The 20,273-nt window shown below is 45.9% G+C and overlaps 1 protein-coding gene across 2 annotated transcripts in view; it reads right to left on the reverse strand.

Moving 5' to 3' along the window:
* The window catches only part of LOC117673331 (tetraspanin-15-like), a 31,303-nt gene extending 26,678 nt beyond the window's left edge, over positions 1 to 4,625 (reverse strand). The window contains exon 1 of one of the 2 annotated variants that reach the window (XM_034430642.3): positions 4,011 to 4,625. In XM_034430642.3, the coding sequence (XP_034286533.3) occupies positions 4,011 to 4,421 (411 nt within the window). In that variant the 5' untranslated portion in view covers positions 4,422 to 4,625. The remainder of the gene's footprint in view (positions 1 to 4,010) is intronic. The other variant, XM_087875920.1, reaches the window with a different exon arrangement.
* Positions 4,626 to 20,273: the final 15,648 nt, after the last annotated feature.

Below are 20,273 nucleotides of genomic sequence, written 5' to 3' on the forward strand. Positions count from 1 at the left end.
GGAGCAAAGTTATTATTCTTTCTGTTAAAATTTCCTTCCACAGAAATAACGAATCACTGCTGATGTAACTTTTTCAACAGCAAAGCTTCATCAAAGCTTGGGATGCAAAGAGAAGGACCAAAGTTTTGATGGTGATGGTGATAATGTTATCCATTCAGTCGAGTCCGACTCTTGCCGGTTGTACGGGGCCAGATCTCTCCATGTCTTCCGATCTTGCACTACTTCTCCACGTTTTTCTATGCTCTGGCTGGTGTCAGCTTTGATGGTGTCTGGCCACCGTGTTCTTTGACAGCTGGGTTTCCTTTTACTGCTAACTCTTCCAAACATAATTGATTTCTCCACTGAATTCATAATCACCATCTATCTTCCATCTATCTGAGTGTGAAGATAAGCCTAAATATTGCATAGATCATAGAGGCAAAATAAAGGTAAATTTCCTTGTCAGTCATGTCCGGCTCTAGGACACAGTGCTCATCTCTGTTTCTTGGCCGAGGGAGCCAGGTTGTCCGAAGACAATTTCCATGGGCATGTGGCCAGCATGACTATATGCCAAGGCACCTAAAACGCTGCTATCTGCCCACCGAAGTGATACCTATTAATCTACTTGCATTTGCAGGCTTTTGAACTGCTAGGTGGGCAGGAACTGGGCAAGTAAGGATGCTCACCCCACTGCGCAGAGCTTGGGTCTCCAACCCAGGCTGTCAGCTCTGCAGCTGACAATCTCAGCTTCTTTAACCACTGAGCCACTGTGCCCCCTATGGTTGATGCCTACAATATCTAACAAGGGTACAATTGGTATGGACCAGAAGAAAAGCTGAAAGAAACCCAGCAGTGGATTTTATTTTTTCTATCATTTGTGCCTTCAGCTGCTGTGTTCTTAGCTGACCCTTTGCTCAAAAGTGTGGGAAAGAAGGGCCCTTGCTCTGGGCAGATAGAAGACCAGAAACAACACTGGAAAGGAAGAGCTGGCAACCCTAGAAGACAACTAGCTATCTGTCCTCTAGAAAAGAATATTTGTAGCTCAGGATTGAACTGTCCCTAGGCACTAATAGAGCTACCTAGTTGGCTAATGAAACATCTGCAAGAGAAAAAAAAAAGCTCAGAAGACACAAAAGACCCCACAATTTCTCTTCTATTTCTAACAGCACCCCAATACCATTTATTGATAATGCATGATATGGGTTCCATTAACGGGGAGAAATTAACTGGCAAAGAATCCAACGTGTGCTAGTGCACATTTTCCATTTATTTTCTTCTAGAACCCAGCAAATGTGCAAAGGGAGAGAGCAGCCTATGGTCTTTCTACCATGTATTTCCATGTGCTCTTTGCTCCTCTCAGAACTTGAACAGATTAACAGAGTTGGAAGGGACCTTGTACGTCATCCAGTCCAACATCCCCCCCCCACCTTCGCCCAAGCAGGAGACCCTACACCATTTCTGACAGATGGCAATCCAGTCTCTTCTTGAAAGCTTCCGGTGATGGAGCTCCCACAACCTCTGAATGCAAACATCTTTAGTCTTATTGCCATAAAAAATAACTATGGCACATGGGTAATCATAAATGACACTAAGCCATGGTATTTTTAGTCATGGTTTATTAAAACCATAACTGGCAAAGTTCATGCTTGCACTAAGCCTGAACTCCAGTTTGAACAGATTACAATTGCTTAAAGTTTCCTTGGCATTAAACAAGCCATCGCTTTCATAATTATGATGATGGTGAATAAATCATATAAAAACATCAAGACTTCTACATGACTAATTTAACTTGTGTTAAATTAAACCCACAGAGGAGAAACAAAAGCCTCAATTCAATATAAAATTCTTCAACAAAGCAGAACAGAAATGGTGAGTCAGGAGCACCATGACAGCAGAACAGAAGATGCAGGCTGGACCTACAAAATGCCGTAGCATCCAAAACAGGTTCAACATTTCCAGAAAGATCCCCAGGCCAAAGCCCTGAGACCCAAGCAATTAACGAGAGCCCCAGGCAGATAGAACTGAGGCTCTTCAAGGATTTACGTGTCCTGGTTGACCACTGCTTAAGTAAGCTCCAGCACTGTGCCTATCAGCAGGTGTGCAGTGCATACGTTTTCATTATTTGCAACAAGATTTTCTTTCAGATTTCCAAAAGAATTCAGGAAAGAAGGGGCTACAGATAGTCCTCATTTAGGAACCACAACCAGGATTAGCAACTCGGTCATTCAGCCAAGGAATGGATTTACTCTTTACTTTGCTTTGCAGATCTCCCATAGTGGTTAAGCGCAAGGATTGGTCACAGACTTACTTTTTCATCACCATCCTAATTGCAAACAGTTGCTAAATGAGGGCTAACTCGGTTGCCAGAGGAAGAAAAGATCCTGTTTTCCCAAATCTAAAGTTTAAGCCTCTGCCTGGCTTCCTGGGAACACCCACAAACTGGGATTGATTGTGTCAAGATAAAATCTGGTTTTCTTTAAAAATGTTTCATTTCCCATCCAAGAAACATTTTCAGGTTTTCAGCAGAGAAAAATGTTCAAAGAAAAAAAAACAAGAAAGACCCCTTGCCCTTTGGAAAAAGCACCTTTGGGGCAAACGTGACCTAGATAATTGAGGACCTGCATTAACACCGAGCCACTGTGATCTTCTGCCAATCAGGAAAATCTGGCAAATAACAAAAAATATTCACCAAAAATCAAAATTAAACATGGTTCTGTTTAGTACAATTGTTGTGGAAAGGGGTGTCCCCCCCCCACCCCCTTTACCAGCCCAGAACCAAAGAAGAGGTGAAACAGGCCTTTTTTCTATTCTTCTTCCGCTGTCTAGGTCAAACTTTAAACCACCAGAATGAAGCTGCCTTCCTGCCTTTGTCGTTGGCCAAAAATAAGTCATTATTGGTACATGTTGGTACATGTTAGAAGCCGACATATCAGCAGGCTGGCCGGGCTCTGTATCTCTCCACATTCACACAGTGCGTTTATCTGCCAAGAGCCTCACTTTTGATATATTTGACATGATTACTTCCACATGATTGGATGCGGGATGGGGAAGAGGTTTGCCACATGCCAAGAGGAACGGGAGGCCAGTGCTTAGCGTTTAGGAAACTAGGGGCTCAGGCCCCATGGAACCAGAGATGAGGACAGAGCCTCCCCCCTCCTGGGGTTCCAGAAGATTCTTAAAGCTGGTACTGATCTATTTCAATGTGTGTCGCTTTTAAGATGATTTTAGTCTGGGTTGTCAGCATAGTTTTGTTTTTATGGGGTGCTGTCCAGAGTCCATTGCAGCTGAGGGCTATAACAAATTTGAATGGAAGGAAGGAATGAATGAATGAATGAATGGAATGAATGAATGAATGAACAAACACCCCCACGCACGCACTAATTTAAGAATCCGTTCCCAGACTTGTCTCAGGAAGCCCATCAGATAGATTGGAGCTGGGCAAGGTTTTTCCAGCTGTGTTTCCTGAGAAAATGATGTGGCTCCGTGAGAAACTAAGGGCAAAAAAGAAAATGTTTACTGAAGCACGGCCAATTTCCTCTCTCTCCAGCTTTGCCCCTTGTTTAGAGGTCTGGGATCTTCAGAAAAAAACCCTAATAGCTTCCCCCTTCCAGAGAAAGCTTGGAAACCTCTGGGCAAGAGTCACATCTGGAGGACACACGTCCGTCTGAGGCTTGCGGCGGGTGTTGCTAGAGGGTGCCCGGTTAGATGGTCACAACCATGGAAGAATCCAAGCTGAGCCCTTTCTGTGCGGCGGCTGACAAAATTGCCGCTCGGGCTCCGTCCCGGCAGCGCCCCAATGGCCGAAAGAATCGAAGGCCCGACTCTCGGGGCGACGGCGGCTCCGACGGCGGGAAGCTCGGGCAGGCCCCGCCGACAGGCGCGCACCACCGGCCTGGCTCCACCGGCACAGGCGCGGCGCGAAGCCCGGGAAAGGTGCAGGCGGCGGCCGGCAAGGCGGAGGCGGCTGGCCAAGGGAGCCGGCGGGCGCGCGGCCAGGGCGAGGCGGGGGTGGGGGGTGGGGGGTGGCCTACCGAGAAGAGGGTGGAGGACGCCGAGAGCGCGAACTTGACGCAGTAGTAGTAGGGCAGCGAGTCCCGCCAGGCCGGCCCCGAGACGCCCATCGCTCCGCAGGGACGCCGGGACGCCGCCGCCAGGAAGGCCGGCCGGGCACCTGCGCGGGGAGGCGGCGGCGGCGGCGGCGTCAGCTGTGCCCGCTGGGCGCGGCGCTTTCTTTTTCTCCGGGGGTTTCGTCCACTTCCGTTTGGGAAGCGCAGGCGAGGGAAGGGGCGGCGGGGCCCAGGCCGGGTCGCGAAGGAGAGGCGCCCGCCTTTCGGCCCCCGAGAGCGACCCGCACAGAGCCCCGAGGGCCGCTCCGCTGAGCCCACCGCCCCGCCGGGCAAGCGCTCCGGGCCCCGCTCTTCGCTCGGGACGCGGAGGCTCATATTCTCTGCCCGAGGCCCCGCTCGGGTCCCGTGGAAGCCCCGGCAGAGGCTGCGGCGCCAAAGCCCCGGAAACCCTTCCAAGCGGAGGAGCAGGGAAGGACCCAGAAGCAGCCCCCGGCCAGGCTGGGCTCTTGGAAGAGGGACCGCCTGCCCAAAGACGGGGCCGAGGCTTCGGTTGCATCTCCCCACCTCGGTCAGGAACTCCGCCTGGAGCCCGCTTGCGCCAACCTCACTCCAAGCGCCCTTTCCACCCGGTTCCTACGGGATCCGCCTGCCTTCCTGCCCTTTAGGGATCTGTTTTGTGTTCTACCCCTCCCCCCCACTCGCCCCAAAGCTCAGCGGGGGGGGGGTCACCGGCTTCTGGGGCCTGGTTTCAGATCTGCAGATAATTCTGGAGGGAACCTCTGGTCTCTTGTTCCCCCTCTACTAAATCTTCCCTAAAAGATGGCACTTAAATCTGGGCCCAGGACAAGCAGCGGGAGTTTGGCCAGGGGAGAACAGAATTGGGACTTTTTTGTCCTGGGACTGAGAGTCCCATCTGGGTCACCCACCGGGGCCAGAGGCCTGGCTTGGACTAGTGCTGGAGCCCATCCTCAGGGGACTTCTCTCCACCTGAATGACGTCTGTAGTGGGCTCTTCTCTGTGTCCTCTCTATCTGGTGCCTGGTTGGGTGTAGCTTCTTACTGGTTGATTGGGGTGCTGATGGCCGGCTGTTAAGTCCTTGGCTGTTGTTTCCATGTGCTGCCAAGTCCTCTAAGTACCTGATAAACTGTTGATAAATCAGCACTCCTGTTGACTGACAAGGGGCCCGTTTCCCAGGCTTCAGTCATTTCCCTGGCTGTCGTTGTACCTGCTTGGCCAACAATCTTAGTAACTTGGAAATTGAATGCATGTTCATCGCAATGTGAGGCTACCAATGAGCTCAGGTCTCCTCCTCTGACCACTCACTTGTGTTCTTGCAGTCTGGTGATTAGCTTCCTCCCTGTTTGTCCTACACAATCACAAGGGCAAGCCACACGGGCTCCAGTAGATTAATTTAATTTAATTTAATTTATCGCATTTCTATGCCTCCCAACTCCCAAGGGACTCTGGGCGGCTTACAGCAAAAATAATGTGAACAATGAACATAGAAAAATGATTTTAAAATATTATAAAAACATTTTAAAAACATTAAAAGCCCATGCACACCATTCATGGCCGGATCTCACAAGATTGCACCAGCGAGATCAACGGCTCCAGGCCTGCCGAAAAAGCCAGGTCTTCACCGCTTTCCGGAAGGCCAATAGGGTGGGGATGGTCCGGATCTCAGGAGGTAACTGGTTCCAGAGAGCTGGGGCAGCCACAGAGAAGGCCCTCCCCCACGGGCCCGCCAGCCGGCATTGTTTAGCTGACAGGACCCAGAGGAGACCAAATCTGTGGGATCTTACCGGTCGCTGGGAGTTATGCGGTAGAAGGCGGTCTCGAAGATAGCCTGGCCCTGAGCCATGTAGGGCTTTACATTACATTAGAGGTATCTCCCACTTCTAAGCCATCTTCCCAATGCGTGATTTGTCCTTGCATGGTAGCCTTTAGGCGGGTTGTGAGACCCACTGGCAAGATCTCCAAGGTACCTTCCAACTCTTTATTCTGTTATTCTGAAATACTGGGACCCACAAGTGCATCTAAGGTACAGTTTGTTCTCAGGCATGCTTGTATAATTTATGCAAATTAGGATCATTAAATCAGAGAGTTCCTTGCAAGCCATCACAATGTTCCGTGTATCCCACTGCCTAGGCGGTATATGCTTATGTGCTGATACCTGTTTATTTCTTTAATTCAAACTTAATTATGGTTGGGCTACTTCCATGTGCAATTCAGATATTAAGTAGATGATGAATTAGTACTGCCGAGTCTTTCTTTTGAAGAGTTGCATGCCTGAAAGCCCAAAAGATTTCAGTACTTTCTCTGAGGCTGCGATAATTTATTCAGCCAGACCTGGCATTCAACACCAAGCTGGCAGGAATAGCCAACACCCCAGAAGTTAGGCTCAAGCTCCAGATGGATCTTGACAGACTTGAACACTGGGCCCTATCTAATAAAATGAATTCGATGGAGAAAAACGTAAGGTTTTATAGTTAGTTCAGAAAAACCAAATGTACGGGTACAGATTAGGCAAAACTTGGCTCAATATCAATAACTGCGAGAGGGATCTTGGAGTCCTAGTGGACAGTCATTTAAATACGAGCTAGCCGTGTGCTGCAGCCGCCAAAAAAGCCAATGCAATCCTAGGCTGCATTAACAGAGGGATAGAGTCAAGATCACATGAAGTGATCTTAGTACCACTTTATAATGCCTTTGCAAGACCACACCTGGAATACTGCATCCAGTTTTGGTCACTATAATATAAAATAGTGAACTCTGGAAAGAATGCAAGAGCAACAAAGATGATTGGAGGGCTGGAGACTAAAACATATGAAGGAATTGGGTATATCTACTCTTGTGAAAAGAAGAACCAGGGGTGACATGATAGCAGTGTTCCAGTATTTGAGGGGCTGCCGTAACCTATGTTCCAAAGCACCAGAAGGCAAGACAAGAAGCAGTGGATGGCAACCAATCAAGGATCGAGCCAGCCTAGAAGTAAGGAAAAATTTCCTGACTGAGAACAATTGGACTGCTTGCCTTCAGATGCACTGTTCCCCATAAGATTAGGTTAGCCCCAACCCTGCTGGTCGTTGAGAAGACCTTTAAGACTGGCTGTCCTCCCAGGTATGAGAGTTGGGAGGTTAAGTAAGCCTGTGAGTTATTGTTCTGTACTGCTGAAACATTATTCTCAGCAGCAATTCGAGTGTTGAATTGCACATGTCTCTGGATCAGGGAGAAGAGCATTGCTCTTATTCTAAGGGAAACCAAGAACTCCCTTTTAGATGCTATGTTACCTACAGGCCTAATGACTTTCATCCTCATTGGGACTCTTCAGGCATAGAATACAGAATGACAGAGCTGGAGGGGACCTTGGAGGTCTTCTAGTCCAACCCCCTGCTCAAGCAGGAGACCTGTACCATTTCAGACAAGTGGCTGTCCAGTCTCTTCCTGAAAAATTCCAGTGATGGAGCACTTGCAACTTCTGGAGGCCAGTTGTTCCACTGAATAATTGTTTTCACCGTTAGGAAATTTCTCCGTAGTTCTAGGTTGCTTCTTTCCTTGATTAGTTCCATCCATTGCTTCTTGTCCTGCTTTTGGGTGCTTTGAAGTACAGGTATCCCTCAAAGTTACAGGTCAAGCAGGCAGGGGACTGTCTCCCCAGGCATGGCCTCTGTCAACAAATCAAGGAATCTGTTCAGGGCAATCTTGGCTGAAGAACTTTGCTCATTTGCAATCAAGGAAGGCTGATTACAGTTCTGCTGCCTTGCACTAAAAAAAAACTCATTATATTTAATTGCGCTATGATTTTGTATCTCTCTTTTTTTCTTTGATTTAATAAAAACTGGTCTGATCTTGGCTTGGAAACAGATGCTCCAAATTACTAGTGATAGTGGCCACTTGGTAGGCAACAGAATTGTGTGCTTGTACAGACTGGCCTTTCTTAACTTGGTGGGCTCCAGATTTTTGCAGCTAAAATTACAGCATCTAGCATCACAGCCAACTTTATTTTCCTTCCCTGCACTTTTGACAGTGGCTCAAAACTACATGTTAAATCTTCATGTCAAATTAGCAAGTCACAAGGGCTACCTTCACAAGACCTCCTGTGTCCAGATACAATTCATACTTTATGGTGAGTGAGATCCTATAGTTGCTTTCTTTGCGAGAACAGCCCTTGAACATTTGACATTGATATTCTGAAAAATCCTGGGAAAGATAATCAAGCAGCAGATTTGTGAGCATCTAGAAATGAAGAAAGCAATTGCCAGATGCCAACAGGAGTTTGTCAGAAGCAGATCCTGCCACGCAAACCTTGGTGCCTTCTTTGATAAAGTGACTACATTAGTGAAATAGGGAGAGGCTGTGGGTATATAGCGGGGGTGAAATCCAACAGGTTCTGACATGTTCTGGAGAACCGGTAGCGAAAATTTTGAGTAGTTTGGAGAACCGGCAAATACCACCTCTGGCTGGCCCAGAGTGGGGTGGAAATGGAGATTTTGCAGAATCCTTCCCCTGCCACACCCACCAAGCCACGCCCACAGAACCGGTAGTAAAAAAAATTGGATTTCACCACTGGTATATAGTATACTTAGACTTCACATCTATGTGGAAGGAAGCATGCAATGAGGTATCTCATAGTTCTGGGTTGAGGCCAGTGCTTCGTAACAGCTTCATAAATGACATAAACTGAGGAGACAGAATGGAAACTCATACCATTTGCAGATGACACCAAATTGGGGGGGATATCGCACACTTTAAAAGATAGGCTCAAGTTCCAGACGGATCTTGACAGATATGAACACTGGGCCTTATCCCACAAGATGCAGTTTAGTGGTGAGAAAAGGAAGGTCCTGCACTTAGACAGGGAAAAACCAAATGCACAGGCCCAGAATAGTGGCATGCCTTGTCCTGAGGATAGGACTAGAAGCAATGGGTGGAAACTCATTGAAGAGAGCCAGCGATATGTGGCTCAAAGCAGCAACTCTAAAACATGTGGATTTCAACTGTCAAATTCTGGCTGGCTGAGGAATTCTGGGAGTGGAAGTTGCCAAGGTCGGAGAGCCTAGCTTTAAGGTCTTTTAAAGGGCTTGTATTTACTAGGAGCCACCTAGAATTTAATGGGCAGCCTAGAAATAAAATAAAAATAACCAGAAACAAAATTTACAACACAGTCAGAATTCAAGCATTGCTTTGAAAATGAACATTATTTAAAATGCTTTTTAAATCCACGCCTAAGTGCCTCTACTCAATTCCAGTCTCCATTTATGAAGAATAAAATGTGTGGCCAGCCTTCAAGGGGCTCAGATACAGAATACCAGAGTCGGAAGGGAGCTTGGAGATCTTTTAGTCCAACCTCCTGCTCAAGCAGGAGACCCTACAGCTCTCTGGACAAATGGATGTCCAATCTCTTCTTAAAAGCCCCCAGGGATGGAGCAACCCCAATTTCTGAAGGCAAGCTGCTCCCTTGGTTAGTTGATCTCAATGTCAGGAAACTTCTCTTTATTTCTAGGTTGGATCTCTCCTTGATAAGTTTTCATCTGTTACTTTTTGTCTTGCCCTCAGAACTGGAGGCAGTATTCCAAGTGTGGTCTTAGCAAGGCAGTATATAGCGGTACTAATACTTTGCGTGATCTTGATACTATCCATCAGTTGATACAGCAACAGGACTACACTGGCTTTTTTGGCGACTGCAGCATGTTGATGGCTCATCAGTTACTGCTGCTGAACCAGTTACTATCTCTTCTTTACCTGTGCATTTGGTTTTTCTTGCCTAAGTGCAGGACCTGACTTTTCTCACCACTGAACTGCATTTTTTTGGACGGGGCCCAGTATTCCAGTCTGTCAAGATCTTTCTGGATCTTAAGTCTATCATCTAAAGTGCTAGCTATTTCCCCTAACTTGATTTTGTCTGCAAATTTGATAAGTTCCCCTCATCTAAAACATAAATGGTTTTGCTGGCTTTCCCATTGTCTCCCTCCACCATTGTTGAATAATACCTGCCTGGAAGGAGTCAGCTGGATGAAGATTGAAAAAAAAGAGGGAGCCCAATTTGGTGTCACCTACAGACACCCACTTGCTTCCCACTTGTTCAGGGGGAGGGAATTCTGCATTGGTGTGAAGAAGCCGGTTCATACCAGACAAATGATAACCCAACAGACACGCAATAGCAATAGCACTTAGACTTATATACCACTTTTACAGCCCTCTCTAAGTGGTTTTACAGAGTCAGCATATTGCCCCCAATAATCTGGGTCCTCATTTTACCCACCATGGAAGGCTGAGTCAACCTTGAGCTGGTGAGATTTGAACTGCTGAACTGCAGCTAGCAGTCAGCTGAAGTAGCCTGCAGTACTGCACTCTAACCACTGTGCCACCTCGGCTCAGAATCCAAGCAAGGATGTTGGGTTTCATCGGGCAGGAATAGGTGTGCCAAATCTACTTTTGACTGGGACTGAGTTAGCTAAAATCGAAGTTGTGGCACAAGCAGCCACATTTTGTTTGAAGATCTAACAGGGTTGAAGGTCTCACAGGAGGACATGTGGGCACTAGAGATCAGGGATAGAATTCAGGGACTCCAGAAATGGTTTTCTTTATTACTAAAAGTCCAGGAAAAAAGAAAAGTGAAGGGATAACTGCAGTGGTGGGATTCAGCCAGTTCGCACCACTTCAGGAGAACCGGTTAAATTTCTGAGCAGTTTGGTGAACTGGCTGTTGGAAGGAATCATTAGGGCAGAGAACCGGTTGTTAAATTAATTGAATCCCACCACTGGATAACTGTAAGAGCAAATGAGGGCTGCTGTACTATTATGCCAAGGCAGCAGCAGAAAGGAGTTGGGGAGAAAGAAGTGAGGGAAAGAGGCTACGAGGAATATTGGGAATCTGTTGAGGAAGGAAGGGAGAAAAAATCCTGTGCAGCAGAATCAGATCCAACAAACCAGAAGTTAATTCTGGTTAATCCCAACTGCATGAATGTTTGTTGAGGGGAGGGAAGGGGACACATCTGTGAGACTTCTTGCCATCTCCACAGCTCAGCTTTGTCAGCATGTCCTTCATGACAGACAAATCCCAACGAGCTAATTGATTGAGTGGGAGACTTTTGCATGGTTTGGATGTCATCTTGGTGCATTGGAAATAAATTAAACCAAACGTCTTTGAAATTGTTGCTAGATGAGAATAATAAAAGATAACATAATGCTTTAGCATCCCATTGAAAATACCTAAAATGTATTGATTTAGCAATTTGTCTTTATGACTACCAAGACACGGTCTTTTCTGAGTAGCTTTTCCATCTTAACTGTGTGTGCTTGAAGGGGTGGGCATTGGAAGCCCTTTTTTGTCCTGTTTATTATTCTGGCCCATATTTCTTTATGGTTAACATTTGCAAAGGCCCTCCTGATCAGATCAAGTCTTTCACTTAGGATTCTGTCTCCAGCAGTGGGTGGCCTCATATTCCAGTGAGACCGTGGCAGATGAAGGGCAACGGTGTGTGTCTATATGGGTGGGTTTTGGAGGGCGGGGGAAAAAAGGAAATGTGGCTGCATTTCTATGGATCTATGCTAGTCTTTGTAGTTTGGGACGGACCAGTGGGTTCAACTGTAGACAAAGCACCAGGATACACTCCTTCCCTTGACATTGTCCTTCTGCAGCAGGACACTAATCAGCACATCAGTTCCCCAGATGTCTCACAAAGGTTTCTGGAAGCTGCTCACCCAGGGAAGTAGCCACCCATTTGCGCCTTTTTGGTCATGACGATGGGAGTGGTGCACTTTTGGTTCTGCGGCTCTCCTTTGCCTCTGTGCTTGCCTAAGTGGCCCCAGGTGTTAGAACCAGCAGGGCAACCAAGCTATTGCTCTGATCTGCTTGAGAAAAGCTCCACCGAAGGACAACTGCTGTCTCAGAGCTGAAGGCTCAACCTGGAAGCCTGAAAGGTCCAAATGGAGTGGAACCAACCATCTTCCTGGGTCAGCCCCAGATTGCATGGCCTGCTGTGATCTTTACCCTCTGTCTGACAATTGGAAAATACAAGAAGGTGTTAAAGAATTGATCTCTCTTCAGGTCCAACAGCTTCCTTCCAACATCGTTATTTCCTTCTTTCTAATGTTCTTTACCTGAGCTCTGATCCATTTGTTCTGGAGTCCAAATCCACTGAAGGGAACAGAGGGAGAGGGAGACATTGCCACAAGCCCTGTGTTTTGCGTTAGGGTTAGGCTTCCTAAGGAAAGGATTCAATTACACAACAGAAGGCAGCAACTAGAACTGGAGGGACAACCTTCAGTAGATTCCAGGGAAGAGCCACCAGGGAAAATGGGTTGAAACACTCTCGGGGGACAGGGAACAAACTTCTCAAGTTCTGCTTGAAGCTCAACTGAAAGGAAATGATACCAGGAGAAAGGAACCTTTCAGAGGAGCAAAGAGAGCAATTATAACTAACACCCAAAGGTGCTTTTTTCAAGAGGCAACTGGACTTTCTGGTTTTCCTTTGAAGACATTTTGCTTCTCATCTAAGAAGCTTCTTCAGCTCTGACTGGATGGTGGGGGAATGAAAGGATTTATACTCCTTGCGGACAGCTGGTCATTTGCATTCTTTTAGCGGGTCGCTAAGGTCATCTGGAGGTTTATCTGTGACATCAGGGTCACCTGAGTGATGCAAATGGGTGTGGAGCCTTCTTGGAACTGCGGAAAGGACTGTGTTGTAGATTGGAGATAGATGATGTCGTATCCCTCTCTCCCCTCTGTTGAGGGAGGCCTCTTCAATTTGGACATAGATGGCCTCTTTGTTAAATGATGAACACCCAGGAGGTGCCTCTTCTCTGCCAGGTTGCCCTCTCCATAAGAGAATGCAAGAAGCTCCCCCTGAATTCAGGCAACCTGAAGTTCCCTCTGCAAAGCAGACCAGCTTTAAAGTGTCAAAGTCCAAGTAATTGAAGTGATAAATCAAAAAGGGAGTGTTAGTGTGGAAGGGCTCCTAGGAGGCCAGCCAATGGAACAGAAAATAAGGGAAGAAATGTTGCGTATTGTGGCTTTCAGAAAGTAGAGGCTCCAAGGTGAGGAGGAGGAGGCAAGGTAGAGAAAAGAAAAGGGGAAATGTTTTGCATTGGGCTTACAGGAAATTTGCAGACAGATTGTTTTTAAGGAAAAATATGCTTGGTCTGCCAAGTCTTAATGCAAAAACACTCCATCCTCTGGGTGGATCCAGGATTGAATTGGATGCCTTCCAAGAAGACTGTGGGCATCAGCCAGAGCCTGGCAGAGCTATTGGCTTTCCAATGTTCTCTTCTGGTTTCTTGAACCCAACCACACGAGTCTCCAAAGGTTGGCCTCATTTTCAGGCCCCGGTGTTGGTGTTGCTGCATTGCAGCTCAGCCTTGGCTCTTACAGCTCAACCCGGGCACCTATATTACGTTATGTGTGCCATACCCTTAAAAATGGGCAGAGCTTTGATGGCACCAACATCTTGACCTTTATCACCTTGTAGACACCTCTGGGAAGAGTCCATGAAAACCAGATGCTTTCCCTCTTTGTTTATTGTTTTGGATATTTTCTTCCCTTCCTTGAACAACATTATCTTAATTTGGAAGGAAAATATGAGTTTCTTGTTTTGCCCTCGAGTTCCTCCTGAGCCTTTTATGTTCTAAATTCAAATCCTGTTTTGCTTCTTACCTTGTTTTTCATCAGATGTTGTTTGAATTAATCCGCTGTTGGAATTTTCTTCCCTCCGGCGTAAGAAGCTTTCTAAAAATACAGATGAACTGCATTTCATGAAGGAGCCTAGAGACTTTGGATAAAATTTCAAAATTAACCTCCAGAGTTGCTGTGGTTAAACAAAGCCATGATTTAGTCAATGTGCTTGTTACTTTGACTGGGCTGTAGTGTCACTTGGGCTTTGCAGAAGACTCTCCCTCTCTGCATCAAAGTCGAGGTGCCTTCCATAAACAGCCAGTTCACGCCCAGGATTGTGACTTCTCCCTTTTTAAGGTTTCAGCGCTAGGAGGACCAGCTCCCCCTGGGAGAAAGTCAACGTTGCCTGAGAACAATGGGAAAGAAAGCCAGAGAGCTGGAAGGGGATTTGGTAACTTCTCCATTTAGAAATAACACCTTGTTTGTTCTAATGATTTCTATCCCAAAAGACATTTCCAGCAGCAGATGTCTGTTTCTGTCTCTCTCTCTTTTTTCCTCCTGTTCAGTCGTGTCCAATTCTTGGAAACTGTCTGGACACATCCCTGAAGTTTTCTTAGCAAGGTTTCTCAGAAGTGGCTATTGCTTCCTTCCTAGAGCTAAAATAAAATGACTGGCCCAAAGTCACCCAGCTGGATTTCTGCTTAAGGTGGGACTAGAACTTGCTGCCTCCTGGGTTCTAGCTTGGGGGCTTAAGTGGTTAAGTTAACCATACTGGCTCCCAACTGTCTGATAGATTGAAGCAAACGTCCAAGGGGCTCAATCCCCTCTTCTTTCTAACGGCCCCTCAAGTACTGGAAGACAGTTATTATATTACTAGTAGGTTAGTAGGTATGTTATTAGGTATGTTACCCCTAATCTTTCTCTTTGATGGATCAGCCATACCTACTTCTCTTAACATTCACCACATGCTTTAGCTTGCAGACTCACAATCATCCTTGTTGCTCTTCTCCGCACTCTTTCTAGACACTCAACTTCTTGTTGGAATTGTGATGACCAGAACTATATGCGCTATTTCAAGTGTGGTTTCATCAGTTTAGCTCTCCCAACTGTGGTTCTCAGCCATCAATTAGGCTTGGTAACTGGAGAAGGATAGTTAAACCAGGTCTGGTTGGCTGCAATACTGTAACTTTTCTGAAACTGTCAAATTGTCCATCTCCATGCATGCAGAGCTTCTTTGTTGCGTCTCAGACATATGGTTAATGGCAGAATCACCATGGCTGGAGAAAAGTTCTTGTGGAGTAGAGGAAGTTATAGCCCTGCAGAAAACCAGCTCCAAGCAATGCAGGACTCTAGCTTTTGTTTGAGTATCGGCCTCGGTATTTAAATCAAGGATTAACATTAGATAAACAATCAAGCAGAAAACAATCCTCTGAGGATAACTGTAATGATGGCATCCCATATTTCTAACACATTTTATTACATGCAACTAGTAGGGTTTCCTCATTCATTCATTCATTCACAGCCACTCAACTCACATCAGTGAACTATGTGACCGCTTCCTGTTCTTTGCAGCTGCAGGTGGCTTCTGGAGTAACTTCTATGCCACGGCAAGGGAGGCTACCAGTTTTTGCAGAGCAGGCAGTTTTGAAAAACCCAAAGGCAAGCAAGCAGATTTCCCTCCTCTGCCAGCCACAATCCCACTTCCCTGGGCAAGCCTGGATGAAGGAAGAGCGCCCCCCTTGTCTGCCACCAGTTCTCCATGGTAGTCAGTTGGCTCAGCATGTCTCTCCTCTGGTTTAACCCATTCAGTTTTACGTATGTTTTAAGTTCAGGAGCATCATTAGTTGAAGGGAGTTACTCACTTTAAGGAATTCTTTGGATTATTCACTTGAACTGGCTTCAAGGAGAGGTGACAAAATGTAAAGCAGGATTTTATGGCAGCAGCATCTCTGTTAAGTACCACATCAACTGCCATCTCAGAGTGCCCAATTTTGATTAAATAAATTAAAAACAGCATCTATAATTAAAGGCAGCAAAAGGTTAGATCTTGATAAACTTGTAAAGTGTCATTTTCAGCCTTGGGGGGTCAGGAAAAGCTGTTGAAACAGCTGCAATGCAGAATAAGGCCATTCTAAGCCTTCGACCTGACCAAAAGCTTTCAGAGCTCCCCCCCCCCATCATCCCCCACTAGAGCCAGGGAATGAAAGGGACGTTGTGACAGGCCCCTCGCAAATTACAGAGGACCTGAATCCTGTAAGCAACCTGCAACGGGATGGCTTCTCTCTGACGGACTGGGTTGGGCTGAAGAAACATCAGGTCTAAGAAAGATGGTGGTATCAGGGGTTGCTTGCCTTGAACTTGTATAAATAAAGGTGGGACATTTGTTATATCTAATTTATAGGACTCTGGACTCTCAAGTCACTGTGGATGGCCTACAATTAGGAACCAAAATCTAATAAGAATTTTTAAAAGAAATAGTGAGGATCTTCCTTCTATAACAGTATTGTTTCTCGCTCCCCCCCCAAAAAAGATGAGCTTGTGAAGCACAAATCTTCTTTTGCATTCTCTGGCTTTTCCATTTTCCCTAATTGTGGAACCGAAACTCATTGGCCACCCAATCCATTTCCATCCATCATACTCAGTGGGTAGGTCAGGATGGGATGGCCTTGGTTCTCACTTCAGCAAAGGTGGAATCGTGAAGGTATGAAATTCTGCAGGTAATTCATTGATAAATCACAGTGGTGGCAATAAAACAAGTCATCTATCATACTCTCTTTCCATCATGATGTCAGGAAGGCAGATTTTCAGGAAAATGAAGAAATCAAATGTGGGCTTTATTTCCTAGGACACTGTGTGCCCGAGTATCTTCTTGAGAGGTCTGTCACAACTCGCCGCAGGACAAGTGTTACACTAATATCGAAGAAATAGAGGAATAGAATCATTAAAGAAAGGAGGGACAGAATGAAATTTAAATAACAAAAATTAAAATGTTTTAATTATTTTAAATAATTAAATTTAAATTAAAGCGAGTTGTCCCATGGTGAGTTGGCTGTGGCAAATTGGCTGCAGCAAATTTTCCCATTCCACTTCTTGAGCTCCTCAGAATAGTATTATGATTTTGAAATTCCAGGGCATAATTTTTTAAAGCCATAGACGCAAGTAAGTGAAGCTTCTGTGTCTTGTGATGCCTGTGAATGACTAGGGACATTGCAGGTGGTGTAGAGTATTCTGTGCCTGCAAGTGAATGACCCCAAGAATGAAAATCTGACCTGAGCACAATTGGTGGAACAAATTCCATACTCCTTTCAAGAGATCCTGACAAAGCCAAGCACCTCCAGGAGGAAGAAGCAAGAGATCCGTGCTCTTCTGTGCAGGGAAGAAAGGAAGACGAAGGAGGCCAGCATCATGCAGGGGAGAGCCACAGTCAGCCTTTTTCTCTCTCTCTGTACTCTACTCCCACCCTGAAGTCAGCAGAAGTGCTAAAGACTCACCACCACTGGATTTTAAGGGCTCAGCTGATGAAAACCAATGGTAGCAGCACATGAAGGGATCTCTTTACATTCACAATGTGTAGCGGAGTAAAGCAAATGTCCCTATTTTGACTAAAAATGGAGGAAAATAAGATAAAACCTGGAATCAGAACTAAAAGATGATCATATTGCCTGGATACTGCTGGGTACAGTGGAGGGAAGCAGCTTAGACTTCCCTCCTCTTCTGGGTCAGATACGGATGGAAAATAGATGGGCTTTGCTTCCTTCCTTAAGCCAAGAAGCTCGATGAAAACATGGCATTTTCAGGAATAATTTCAAAAATAGTTCCAAAGAAATTTCCTCTGTTCTCCCAGAAGACTACTTCCCCATTTGTAGATCTCAGGCTTTGAAGCATCTGCCAATACTATGGAAGATTTAGAGCCTTTAAACAAGTGAGCAATGCCTTTTTGTTCTCAAAACACACTGAACATGGGATCATAGGGTTGGAAAAGACCTTGGGAGTCTTCTAGTTCAACCCTCTGCTTAAGGCATGAGACCTTATACTAACCTGGTCAAATGGTTGCCCAGTTTAGTTTTGAAAACTTTCACTGATGGAGCACCCATAACTCTGGGAGGCAGACTGTTCCACTGATTGCCAGAAAATGTCTCTTTAATTCTAGGTTGGATTTCTCTTTAACAAGCTTCCACCCATTACTTCTTGTTCTGCTCTCTTATGCTTTAGAGAATAAATCAGTCCCCTCTTCTCTGTGACAGACCCTCAAGTACTGGAAGAAGAGTTATCAGGTTCCCCTGCCCAACCCTCCTCTTTGATAGGTTAGACATACCGTACCATCTAGCCCGCAGACCCTTATCATCTTTGTTACTCTTCTCTGCATTCTTTCTAGTGTCTCAACATCTTTTTTGCATTGTGGTGACCAGAACTGGACATAGTATTCCAAGTGTGCTCTCACCGGTGGAATATAAATTGATATCATCACTTCTTGTGATGTTGATGCTATTCCTCTGTTGATGCAGCCTAGGTCCGCATTGGCTTTTTAGGCAGCTGCAGCCCATTGCTGACTTATACTTAAGCAGTGGTCCAGTAGGACACCTAGATCTGTCTCTCTCTGTTACTACTGTTGAGTCAGGTACCACCTATTCTGTACCTGTACAAGAGAAATTTCTCAACAGAGAGAACAATTAATCAGTGGAATAGCTTGCCAACACAAGTTGCGGGTGCTCCATCATTTGAGCCTTTCAAGAAGAGATTGGACAGCCATTTGTCTGGAATGGTTTAAGGTGTCCTGCTTGAGAAAGAGGTTGGACTAGAAGACCTCCAATGCCCCTTCCAATTCTGTTATTCTATATTTTGCTCTGAATCCTTGATCACAAGGAGACCTGACTTGCCACTACCAAAAACTCTGGATTTTGGTGGGCCTGGTCGAATGTTCTTGAATCCCACTCTGTGAGATGGAGTTGTTTCTAACTTTTTTTAAAGGGCCAAGCAACCTTAAGTGGAATGCTGAGGAACTAAACCTAAAAACAGGTGAAAGAAAACAATTTTAGTAAAGCAGATTGGACTATTAGGATTGTTCTTTTCAGGACATGTTTTCAGTGCTGCCCCCTGCTGGCTGAAAAGGGATTCGAACTTTTGGACATGAGAAACAGTTGCAGACCTTTAAATGAAAGCTTTATTGGGTTTTTACATGCACTCCTTCCGGGGATGCTTGTTCTTTGATTTGACATACCATCTGTGGTTTTCTTACCTTTGTCTTATTGTCCAAGCAGCGGTAGGTTAGGCAGAGACCATAAGTCCCAGTTTACAAGCTATAAAGGCGTTCATTCAACAATGAAGTCAAAATCACCCAAAAGGTATAATGGCCAAAAGGTATAATTCAAGGCACAACTACAGCCGCTTCCTTTTGTTTGCTCAATGCCCATATCTAACCTCCTTGCAGTGAAATGTTTTGTTTCCAAGTTGGCATGCTTGGACTTGGACAAGCCACCTCACCTGGCAAAGTGTTTTCTTCTGGTGATACCAGCCACTAGACGCTCCCTTTCTTGAAGGCCATCTGGGGAACAAGGCCATTAGAAAAGCAGATCACTACTGGATGTAAGATTTGGATTTGAAGCATCACTGAATGCCCAGATAAAGTGGCCTGTCTTGCACATTTATTGACATATTGCAATGTTTATTTACTATTGCCCCTACCTGGATTCCCAGGGCTTGACATTTTTATAAAACCAATAAAGACCATTTGAACTCACCATTAAATTGTTCCTGTAAACCAAATCCCTCCCTTGGCATCCACTCAGGACGTCTCTCATAAAGAAGTCTCTGGTGACCTCTAGGAAAGCAGAGTGAACAGGCATCTTCCAAAGATGTCTCAATGCTAAATGCTCTGTGGAAGAAGTCTTGTTCAAGCCACCAGAGGGAGTGTCATCCAGATCTCCAGGTGAAATGTTAATGTTCACTTTTTTTATAATACTTTGGTAAAACCACACTTGGAATACTGCATCCGGTTCTGGTCATCACTATACAAAAAGGATGCTGAGGTCCTAGAAAGAATGAAGAGAATAGCAACAAAGATGATTAGGGCTCTGGAGGCTAAACTGCACAATGAACAGTTAGGGGAATTAGGTATGCCTGGTCTAGCAAAGAGAAGGACTAAGGGTGACATAACAGCAGCCTTCCAAGATTTGAGGGGCTGTCACAGAGGGGAGAAGTTCAATCTATGCTCCAAAGCACCTGAAGGCAGGACAAGGAGCAACAGGTGGAAGATTACTAAAGAGAGAGCCAAGCTAGAATTAAGGACAGTGAGAACAATTGATCAGTGGAAAAGCTTCCCTTCAGAAGCTGCGGGTGGTAAGAAGAGACCGGACAGACCTTTGTCCAGAATGCTCCAAGGGCTCCTTTTTGAGTAGAGGGTTGGACCTCCAAGATCCCTCACCTCCGTCGGGCGTCCAGTTCTGTCCAGCTAAAGCCTCCTCTGAAGGAGGGCGGGGGGGGCGTCGGAGTGGTTGACCCAGAAGCCACGGCCGTCTCTGAAGACGGGAGGGACGCGGGGGAGCCCCAGCGGGCTTCCGAAAGGCCCGGCAGAAAGGCGGGGGCGGCTGGCTCTCCGAGCCGAGGAAAGGAGGCGGC

The sequence above is a fragment of the Pantherophis guttatus genome, chromosome 9 (assembly GCF_059756535.1).
Source record: "Pantherophis guttatus breed Tessera chromosome 9, ASM5975653v1, whole genome shotgun sequence".
In the NCBI taxonomy this organism is placed as follows: Eukaryota; Metazoa; Chordata; class Lepidosauria; order Squamata; family Colubridae; genus Pantherophis; species Pantherophis guttatus.